Source organism: Pygocentrus nattereri, chromosome 4, assembly GCF_015220715.1.
Source record: "Pygocentrus nattereri isolate fPygNat1 chromosome 4, fPygNat1.pri, whole genome shotgun sequence".
Lineage (NCBI taxonomy): Eukaryota > Metazoa > Chordata > Actinopteri > Characiformes > Serrasalmidae > Pygocentrus > Pygocentrus nattereri.
In genome coordinates this window covers 47,394,539-47,406,458 of record NC_051214.1, presented here as the reverse complement: position 1 = coordinate 47,406,458, position 11,920 = coordinate 47,394,539, and the positions used below count along the sequence as shown (strand labels likewise).

At 41.3% G+C, this 11,920-nt stretch overlaps 1 protein-coding gene across 1 annotated transcript in view; it reads right to left on the bottom strand.

Moving 5' to 3' along the window:
• lpgat1 (lysophosphatidylglycerol acyltransferase 1) overlaps positions 1-11,920 on the bottom strand; it is an 89,008-nt gene that overhangs the window by 32,639 nt on the left and 44,449 nt on the right. The window contains exon 6 of the mRNA XM_017695656.2: positions 7,922-8,048. Coding sequence (XP_017551145.1) covers positions 7,922-8,048 — 127 coding nt within the window. The remainder of the gene's footprint in view (positions 1-7,921; positions 8,049-11,920) is intronic.

The following is an 11,920-nucleotide window of genomic DNA, read 5'->3' as shown; positions in this document are numbered from 1 at the left end:
AATATGTTGTATGGGTTCTCAGATTACCGCCTTCAAAATAAACCTCTCCATCCGAGTTACTCTCTCTAGAGCCTTCAGCAGCAGCGACATCATCAATACAAGAGAAAACAACAATAACGCACAACAACACTGTGTGCGCATTAGAGACACAGACTCGAGAACGGGGTTCAACTCCCCACCTGAGTGAGCATGTCATACTAAACCAGTAAGAGTCCCTGGTCAAGACTTCTAATGATGCACTCTCCTGCTTCTGCGGGATGCCTACAATGAAAGCTGCTCTGGATTAGTGCATCCGCCAAAAATGGGTTATGAGGGGCGAGGAAAAAGAGCATCATTACTGTAATCATTATCCTTTAATCCTATTTCAGTTCGTTGAAAGCTTTACTTTAAAACTTACTAAAACTACGGTACATTATTACCCATCTTTAGTTATCTAAACTGTAATGCTTTGACTACGCTAATGTATTTCCGCCCCTTTTTTATTGATAACCGTGCCATACAGCATCAGAAACAACAAAATCAAGTCTACAATTGACTTCACACAGTTTGAGACAGACATTTACGGCATTTGGCTGACGCTCTTATCCAGAGCGACCTACAATTTGATCATCACAGAAGTAGGCGAAGGTGGTGTTAGGAGTCTTGCCCAAGGACTCTTATTGGTATAGTGTAGGGTGCTGACCCTGGTGGGGGATTGAACCCCAGTCTACAGCGTAGAAGGCAGAGGTGTTAACCACTATACTAACCAACCACTAACCACAGATAAGTCTCAGAGAACCTAAAGAGCTGTTGCAGGCAATACTGAGAAACTGCAACCCTCGACTTGCAAGCCTTTCGAGGCGAAATATCACTAGTGTAAATGAGCTGGTACGTGTTGGGACCCTCATAGAAAGGGATCTTTCAGAGGCCAAACACTACTGGGAGAGAGCCAATGGTATACGAACTGAGCATGGCAAGGTAGAAGCTGTGAAGAACTTTCCTGTACCTCGGTCTACGAAGGAAGAGGTTCTTGGGGATGGCTGGCTGGTACCATCGCTTCATCCCACAGTTTCGCTGACACATCACTTTGCTTAAATGCTCTGAAGAAGAAGGGTGCAACATGGATTTGGATGGATGAGCCTTCCAAGGCATCAAGCAAGCTTTGATCTCCTCACCAATCCTAATGCCACCTGACTTTTCCCCAAACAGTTTCAAGTGCAGGTTTATGTAAGTGAGAAAGGATTGGGAGCAGTACTCCTTCAACAAGTGGAGGGGCAAGAACGGGTGATTGCATATGCTTCCAGGCTTTTGAAAGGAGCAGAGTTGATTTACTCCACTTCAGTATGTGTAGCCCCTAGTAGTTTGACGGTTACAAGCAGGCATGGCACTAATTGGTGGAGTATAAAGCTTCCATTGCTTGTTATCAACACTAGCCTAATAGCTCCAGGGATAAAACTAAAGAAGCAAGCCTGGGCTGTTTGACTACATTTGGGATAAAGGTGAACTGCAATGTAAGTTAATGCCCTACTGAGCTGACCATCTAAAATCACAGAGCAACAACATGGAATGGCATCATACCCAATGCACTGTAAAGCCTGATAACTGTACGTGTTACTTAAATGCAGATATTCTTCTGCTAGTGAGTTCATGTACTGCGTGGGGCAAAGCAGCGTACCTTTACCACTTAAGTATTTACATCAATGCTGGGAAGAGGTCAAGGTCTCTGATATGGGGGTCACTGACAGTAAAGATAACTTGAAAAGAATCTGTAGATGATCATGTCAAAATTCAAAGGTTATTTAAGATTTATGTGTGTTTAAAAAAAAAAAGCCAACAATTGGCCATTCTGGAAAGAACATGTCAACGCATCATTAACTGAAGAACGATGCTCGACAGTACCGGCATTCATGCTGAACTTAAGCCATCATGAGTGAAGTATTGTTAATTCTGTTCATTCTCAATGGATTCCTCTGATAATTCTATTCATTTCCAAACTGTTCTGAAGTTAGATAACAGCCACGCTGTGTTCATGCTGCATCAGATTAGGGCTAGAAGATGAATCGTTCCTGAATAGATATTGCAATAATCAAATTGCAAGGGCAGCGATTTTTATTAGTCTATTTGATCAACAATGTTGTCTTAAGTTTAAAGTGGGTAAATTTAACCTAAAAACACAGAACTTGTGAGATTCCAATCAGAAGCAACCAAATCGGCAACCACAACTTTACAACTTGACATTCAAGTCTCAAGCCGGAAAAAGTGGATATTCTGGTCTTATTGGATGGAGAAAAAAACAAAAAACAAACAAAAAAAAAAAAACATGCTTGAATCCTTAATTTATAGAAAATAATTGCAAATGAAACTGCAGTCACAATATTGGTCAGAAAAACCACAATTAGGCACTTTTCCCAAATCGTTCGGCTTCACATCGTTTCAACCTAAGCTGATATGTTTCTGATGGGCCATTTAAAGCGGTCTCGAGATCCCTGCACTATAACACGCCATAATATTATCCATACTGTCCTTCTGACAGACTGTAATACGCTACAGGAAGCGTAGGGGGTGATACGACTTCTATTATTTCATTTAAAAAGCAGCCGACGAACGCAGAATGCCAAAAATATCAGAACATATGGGTTTTGTTCCACCATCTTTCTCTTTTGATTATATTTTCTGTTGTTCTTTTCTGTTCCACTTTAGTCGCGGCCAAAACTGAACAATCAAGGGTCCGAACTGATTATCTGGGTGATGTGTTCTGTATCTGAACGTTACTGGGAAGAACAGCTGTGTAAAGACTTTCTTCAGGCTGTCCTCCGTCCTCTGAGCTCAGAGCAGGTGTACAGAGCTGATGAGCAGGCAGGCTAAAAAAGCTCACTAAATCACAGCACCTCTCCTGAGCCTGCATTAGCAAGAGCGAAAGAAAGAAAGACGGCACAAGGCACAGCTCCTATAGAGAAAAAAACCCATGAAGTCAATGACCTCGCTCAGTCCTGTACAGATTATCCAGAAGGAGCACATGCAGAGAAATGAGACTCAACTCAGAGAGAGTGAGAGAAAGTGAGAGAGAAAGAGAGAGAAAGAAAGAAAGAGAGAGCAAGAGCGAGAGCTAGAGCGAGAGAGAAAGAAAGAGAGCAAGAGCGAGAGCACGAGAGAGAGCGCGAGAGAGAGCGAGAGAAAGAAAGAGAGCGAGAGAAAGAGAGAGAGAGAAAGAAAGAGAGCGAGAGCGGAGAGAGCGAGAGCGAGCGAGAGAGAGCGAGCGAGCGAGAGAGAGCGAGAGAGAGCGAGAGAGAGCGAGAGAGAGCGACAGACAGAGAGAGAGAGAGAGAGAGAGAGAGAGAGAGAGAGAGAGAGAGAGAGAGAGAGAGAGAGAGAGAGAGAGAGAGAGAGACAGAGAGAGAGAGAGAGAGAGAGAGAGAGAGAGAGAGAGAGAGAGAGAGAGAGAGAGAGAGAGAGAGAGAGAGAGAGAGAGAGAGAGAGAGAGAGAGAGAGAGAGAGATTAGGAAGGAAGGAGAACGAAAAAAAAAAAAAAGATGCTGACCACCTTGCATTCCAAATCTCCCACGTTACAATAATGAAGATGTGCACCTAAAACAGCATAACAGCAATGTAAACATGTAAGCAGCTCAGACGGGATGGCCTGTGACTAATTACAAACTATAGAGCTATTTTTAAAAAAAATAAATACATTTTTAAAAAATTATATATATATATATATATATATATTTATTTTATTTTATTTTATTTTTTTGCCCCCTTTACCTCAAATGTAGTTCATCAAGCCAGACATCTTTGGTGTGTTAAGTCTGTTTCTTTAGTTCTAGCACTGGAGCTACAAGGCTAATATACCTAACAAGCAACATAAGCTTATATGCCATCAGTTAGCATGCTGCTAACTGCATGCCTAACACACACACACACACACACACACACACACACACACACACACACACACACACTTGTATCTCCTACACTTAAAAGTGATGGGTTTCCAAGGCTTCTTCAGTAAAGAAATTATTTCTATATAGAATCTTTAACACTCAAAGAACGCTTTGCATGATTAAAGGGTTCACTGAATCATGGAAAGGTTCTTCGGTTGATGACTTCGGTTGGTTACAGACTGTTCTCTATAAACCCTTTTTGAAAATGGTTTCATACAGCACCAATCAGGGTTCTATACAGCCCAAAAAACTTGTTACAATAAAAGCCACACCATAAAGAACCATCTACAGCACGTTCTCCATCAATCTAAAGAGCCCTTTAATCACGCAAAGGGTTATTTGTGTTTTCATGGCTCTATACAGCTTATTCTGATCGGCTCAGATAAATAAAGGTTCTCTAATAGAACTTTATCAGCACTTGCTACACTTCTCCAATACACAAAACTGCACAAAATAAAAACAATAAATGAATAAATAAGTAAATATTACTACTAATACAAAATCATAAATAATCAGTGAGCTCTTATAATAATCTAAAGCACATTCCTCCACCAATCTGAACAAAGCATTCATGATGCCTTTCCCAAGGGTTCCTTCAATGTCCCTGGTTCTATATAGAACCATTTTCTTTACTAAAGAAGCTCTGAAGGACCATGAGCTTTTACTGTGTACCATTTTACCTCCATCACCTCCATTACCTGTTGGCTACATCAGCCTCAAACCTCCAGAGAAAAACTTAAGAAGGAAACTTCAGACACCAAAAACGTCTTGGCTGGAAAGTACATTTGATTTATTGACATTTATTTATTAATTTATTAACTTTGGTCAAACTTTCGTGACGCACTGCAGAGCTATCAGCCTTTGGTGTCAAGTCAGTGAGCTTTAGCAGAGCGGAGTTCAGAGAAAACAGCAGTTTAAATTCACACTACCTGGTATTTGACAAGCGACATGGTTTTTACAAGTAACTTTACCTAAATGGAGCATAAAACACAGATAAGGATGTTTCAGATGTGTTTAGGTCGACCTCTGACTGCAGGCTGATATGAACATGGTCGGGTGATGCTGATACCAACTAGCAACTCTGAAAACTGATAATGGTTGATTATTTATCCAGTCGTGGGCTGGAGGTCAGGGAACTGGCCCTATGACCGGAAGGTCGCTGGTTCGATCCCCAGTACCGACAGTCCAGGACTGAGGTGTCCTTGAGCAAGACACCTAACCCCCAACTGCTCCCCAGGCGCCGTGGATAGGGCTGCCCACCACTCCGGGCAAGTGCTCACTGCCCCCTAGTGTGTGTGTGTATTCACTAGTGTGTATGTGGTGTTTCACTTCACGGACGGGTTAAATGCGGAGGTGGAATTTCCCCGGTTGTGGGATTAAAAAAACTCACTTATTTCAGTTTTTAAATGTTATATTCTAAAGCTTTTAGTTAAACGGCGATTTGACTGATATTAGGGTATCAGAATTAGCAGATCTTTGCTCCAAATACACAATAGGCAACTAATTTATTATTTTTATTATTAGGTAAATAACATGAGGCAAGTAAAAGCACTTGGTTTCCTCTGTATTTGCGTTCTGCTACTATACCTGTGTTAAAATGTCACAGCATAATTATAATAACTAATTATAATAACTACTTTCAACATAGTGTTTCATCTGAATAAGGTTATTCATTGAAATTGTGTCATTTATATTGTGACCTGCTGACCTATATTACCCACACAGTGCAACATATAGGCACTGAACAGTCAGGCTGAAATCAGAATCAGCATAAATATTCATAGTCAGTCCTTTCCTAATTACAGTCCACTGCAGAGCTGACTAAAACTAAACAGAATTACTGAGACTAAACTCTGTGTTTTGTCTTTAAGGAAAGCTGGAGCCGACCTGAGCTCATTCTACTGCTGGGTTAATTTTATTCTACTACTATCAAATACCTCCTATCACACACACACACATACACACACACACACACACACACACACACCTCTTATTGGGCTGTGGGCGGAGCTGGAGCTTATTTATTGGACAGAAGGCAGGAAACACCCTGGACAGGTCACCAGTCCACCACAGACATATACATTCACACACTCACACCTAGGGGCAATTTAGTGTGTCCTGTTGAACTGACTGCATGTCTTTGGACTGTGGGAGGAAACCGGAGCACCCAGAGGAAACCGGAGCAACCCTAAGAAACCCACACAGACACAAGGATAACACGCAAACTGCACAAAGAACGGACCCTGGTTACCCAGGCAGAGAACCAAACGTCCAAAAGGCCCGTCTTGCTGTGAGGCGACAGCACTGCACCTACTATAGCAGTGTTTATTATAACACTAATTCATTATGAACTAAAACTGAAACGTAATAAAATAAAAACTACAACTAAAATGTACTTTTCAGAAAATAAAAACCAAACAAACTACTAATGCATCTTTAAAGCTACAGAGAACAATATAAAACTGGAATCTAAAACCAAAGTGTAAAACATAATAAAAATAAAAGCAAATTAAAATGTAAAAACTATAATAACCAAAATCACCAGGAGATGGAGTTTGAATCACAAAAATAAAAAAAAAAAACAACTTAAAATATTTCCTGAGCAAAACTTCATTCATTTTATACTTCATGTATTACTTATTTTTCTGTAAAGCATAAAATACCACGTTTAAGTTCTCTGTAAGGAATACAATTTATCAGTGTTCAAACTTTTGCATATAACTTTTCGTGCTGTCAGGCTTTACCTCTGACAAACGAAAAGGAGCTTATGTTAATGCCTCCGTTGATGATGAACCATCGTTTAATGCTGTGGTCCTGGACTACATTACCTGTGGTCTGTAATTCATCATAAAGCAGCAGCAGAAACAGTGAAAACAGTCCTAAATACGAACTGTTCTGTGCAAGAAGCACGGCTCTAATTTATGTGGAAAGAGTGACAACTCAAAAATGCGTCTCTCTGAGACGAGCAGACCGTGCACACAGCCCTGAGAGACGTTTAGCCTTGACGCAGGCAAAAAAACTAAATCCAGAATCATCTTCGCTCTTTATAAGCAGCACTGTATGTCAGCAGATCACCGAGTCTGGCCCCTACCCCCACAGGTAGAGACCCTGCTTAGTGTCAGTGACACCAAGAGAAGAGCAATCCCAGCGGAGCCACTGCAGCACCTAGAAAAGAACTACATCAAAACACCAGCGTCCCTCAGGGAGCAGAGCCCATGAGCAGAGCCCATGACGACAGATCACCACACAGCACCTGCTCCAACCTGGGAGCTCATCATCTCACTGAGGACCCCAGACTGTGGGGTTTACTGCTTCACAGCTGAAGCAGCTCAGTCTGCAGGTTAGTGCTGTCGTGATTACCAAATGAAAGAAAATCAGGGATTAAAATTTGCCTTCTCTGTGAGTCAGCAGTGGTTAGCTTGAATTTCTCCTACTGCTCTCTTTAATAATAAGAAACGGAGACAAACTCATTTACTTGCATATAATATTAAACATTAAAGGGGAATTTAATGGATTTTTTTTTAATTGGCGTAATAAAATGGTTAATATGTAAACAGAGTCATTCAGTGGTTTAGTGTGACATGGTCCGTACTAGTGAGGGTCAGAACTGTCCACAGTGGTTGTGATAGGAACCAGACATCTGAAGACAGTACCTCTAAAATCTCCCTTACAGAGAGGCTCTTTACATCTTGCATTAACATGTGTTTAATGTCTGGATCGTATCTGGACAATCTGGCCAGATTCCACTTACACACCTCTCCTGGTTCCTACCACTACCAGTGTTAAGAAACCCGAGCCTCTACAACCCACCACTTCACACTGAACCACTCTGAACGCCTTCGTCACTGAATTATGCAGAAAATTTGGTGGAATTTCCCTTCAAACTTGCTTCTTTAACAAATTGTCTGACTGTTCCCCTTTATGGGACTAATAAATGATTATAGTAGCTTAGATAACGAGTTTTCGCTGAAGCTATTAGAGCTGAAGGAACTAGATGGTCTTACCTGTAGTGCACATGTGTAACTGTAGGCGGTCTATAGCCAAAGATCCAAGTCTGAATGTCCATAGGTTTGGCATTGGGGTATGCTATGGTCACGTCAACCACCCACTGCAGTCCTTTAGGCTTGGCAGCTACACAGGGGGACACAATGGTTTGAAAAAGTTTAAAAGAAGACTGAAAAAACAAGACAAATTGGGCAAACAAGTGTTACTGAAGAGTACAGTTCAACTTATAATAGACAGACAAACTTCAATATCAAAGGCAGCCAGACGTTTAAAGGGTTTGACTTGTATGAGAAACAACACTAACAGAGAGAATAACAGAAAAGAATGAAAGCAGAAAACAGCCTCTGTGTCTACTGACCAAAGCTTTATGGAACGCTCCAGCAATTTTAAGCTAATCTAATTATCACAGACAACATTTTGGATACAAATACCTGCAAAAGAACAGAAATGCTTGACCTGAAGCTCAGTTACTTTACAAGAAAATGGCCAGTTCCATATGTGACTATATGATGCAAATTCAAGCCTACAGCTGTTCCACTCTATTCAGGCTCTGCCTACAGAAACACATTCCTTCACAACAGCTGCTGAGTTGAACAATAAGAATAAGTGACACTTTTTAATCCCACAAACGGGGAAGTTTCACCTCCGCATTTAACCCATCCGTGAAGTGAAACACCACACACACACACACACACACACACACACACACACACACACACACACACACACACACACACACACACACACACACACACACACACACACACACACACACACACACACACACACACACACACACACACACACACACACACACACACACACACTAGAGGCAGTGAGCACTTGCCCGGAGCAGTGGGCAGCCCTATCCACTGTGCCTGGGGAGCAATTGGGGGTTAAGTGTCTTGCTCAAGGGCACCTCAGTCATGGGGCACTGTCAGCTCTGAGTATTGAACTGGCGACCTTCCGGTCACAGGGCCAGTTCCCTAACCTCCAGCCCACAGGCTACGTGAGGCATGCAAAATTGGTCAAGAATTTTAAAACTGTCGTGGCATTTTCCCAGTTTAAAAATGTCACATTCCCAAGCTGGACTGTGTTACTGTAGAGAACTGAAACTAAGCAGGTCCCCAAGTCTACAAAATGGCAATGAATCAGGTCCAGATGTAGGACTAGAACCAGCAGTGCTCAGTCCTGGTCCAGGAGATCTACCACTCTGGTGGAGAATTCAGATCCAGCACACCTGGTTCTAATGTAATCAGATGCTCCATTACCTGGATCAGGTGTGTTAGATGAGTGGAGCTAAACTCCTTATGGTGGTAGATCTCCAAGACCAGAATTGGGCACAACTGGGAGGCATTTTATTTTATTTATTGAGTTGGGCAAATATCTTAAATACAACATTGAGGATGATCCAATAGGAATGTCCCACAGCTCCTTTCATAAAGCAAAGAGCAAAGACAGAATCATTACTACATTCTGTTCCCTGACCAGATTAGCTCACTTGACAACACCGATTTCTAGCCTTTGAACAGAGACTGACAGGATTCAGCAACTAACCAGAAGCTCATGCAAAAGTTTTGCCACCCCTGGTCAAATGACCTGACGTCGATTTTGTTCTCCCACACTTCTGCACATCTTAATACACAATCAATTTTTAACACATTGGGGGGGAAAAAAAAACACATAAAACAATATGGCCGGCGCAAAAGTTGTGGCACATTTTACATGTTATGTTCTTTTTCTTTCCAATAGTTTGAATCAGTAAATAAACTCAAATAACACACTAAGAAAATCCCATATGCAAGTGTGTTCTCTGTGGAGGACGAGTTCACTTAGAAAATCAACGAAGCATGTAATCTAACCAGGGGTTAAGCTTTTGCATATGACTCAAGCCTATGGGTTTTCTGTTCTTGTAAGTACATGGAAACCTTCGCGACGGGTGCGGCAGACTAGGCTGGATTCCTTTAGCCTCCAATCCACAGTTAATGCTTAGCAAACTATGTGCAGGTCTGCTCTTCACCTTCTTGCAGCGTTCAGCCTCCTGTGTGAACTTTAATTTTATTACGGCCGCCAATGTGTGGTTTTTTTTTTTTTGTTTTGTTTTTTTTTTAAACTGTATTTATTCCCGTCACTCCTTTCCTGTCAATAATAACCTAAGCCGAAAATGCTGGATGTGCTTTTTCCACCTCCAGGGCAGGCAACACTAATTATAAGTGAGAAGGCCAACGCATTTAGACCTACTACTCCATTTCTTGATAGTTTAATAAAAAAATGTGCGTTACAAGTGCTAACACGGTTTCCCCAACACTTATAACCCATGATAGAAGTCAATTAACCTTGGCTTTGATTGATGGCTATATGAAAAAAGTGAATGAGTTTTACCCACTTCATGTATTTAGGGCTGGTCTCCAGATACAAGATTACTCTGCAGCTGCAAAGCCACCAGCGGGAATTAAAAGGTCTCAATGCAATTTTGTTTCTATACATTTTTGTCCAACGCTGGTCATTTTCAGCATGTTTTTGTGGTGTAAGGGTCGGTAACATGCGCCTCTTTTACTGCCGTGCTGCAGCTTCACAAAAAAAGAAATCCCTTAGATTTTTAGGTAAAAATAAAATAACACTCCTTTGCAGTAAATAAAGCTCTGCTGACCGTTCTAAGACCGTTTTAACAATAAATGGTCTCAAACGCTGGAGTTAATGGTATAACTGCTAATTCATCGTTTAACCCTGAGGATTGGCATGCAGACTGCTGGTCACCATAGCAACGCAGTCTCACCTAGCAAGTAGGTAACAAAAAGACAAAGAGAAAGATTTAAGATGGACATCGATAATTTGGAGACAAATTCACTTTTATAAATCCCTCTAGCTTGTTTCCATATATGTTTAATCTGCAACAAGAAACAAACACTAAACAGCCAACAAAGCAGAACTCTGGCGTCTCAGGCACCATTTAACATCAAATTCAAACTCACCAACTTCAGCCTCGTAAAAAGTTGAACGTTGAGACATTTTACAACAAACTTTTCTACTTTTGAGGAAAAGCTTCCTGCCACAGATGCAAGAAAAGCAGCTATAGCTGAGCTAAAGCTTAAAGCAGAGCAAAGTAAGCCTGCTTTTCATTTATTATTACTATATTTTTATCCTACATTAGCACATACTGAATGAACATAAAATGTTGTGGCTCCCAAGGTGGCTGGATTTTTGCTGAAAGGATAAAATGACACTTATCAGCATTTGGGTTGGTGGCCCCTGGCATAAGAGAATATATCTCATAAAATCTAGAGCACTCTCTCAGCATCAGGACGTTTAGTCTGACAGCATTGATTGAAAGACGGGGTAAAGGGGCACAATTTTCTCTAAACCTCTGAAAAAATATCAATACCTCTAATAAGCTACTTGCTCTGGTACACAATAACCAACATTACAAACAGCATTAACCTAAAAAGAACATACTGTAGGGCTGTTATGATATTTGTCCAATCTGTAAACGACCATCTTGACTGTTACCAGTGTAAAGTTCAGCATCTACCTTGGTAGTGGGTAACTGGCACAACTGTGAAGGCACCATTTATGCTGAGGGGGACACATCTTTGAGAAACATATGCTGCCATATAGACAATGTGTTTTAATGTTCTGGTAGTGTCTGAAACTTTTTGTCCAAAATCTCACAGTGAGAGTGCTACTAAAAAAAGTGTCTGAAAACAATCAATGAGGAGCAGCGATGTAGACAATACCGCTAGGTAGTAATATCACTCATGAGGCTAACAAACACCGTAAACACAGCAATGCTGTGGGTGCGGTCATGGGCTGGTGGTTAGGGAACTTCATATCTGTCATCTGACTGCGTGACTCACAGATCACAGCGTGTTAATATCTCTGCACCTTACGCCACGACCTCATGTCCAGAATGAGTGCTGTGTCGGTGCTGCACTGTCCTGTCTGTTTACTGTGACTAATGTCTGGTTAATTTGTCCTATTTATTGTTTCTAGTTTAATTT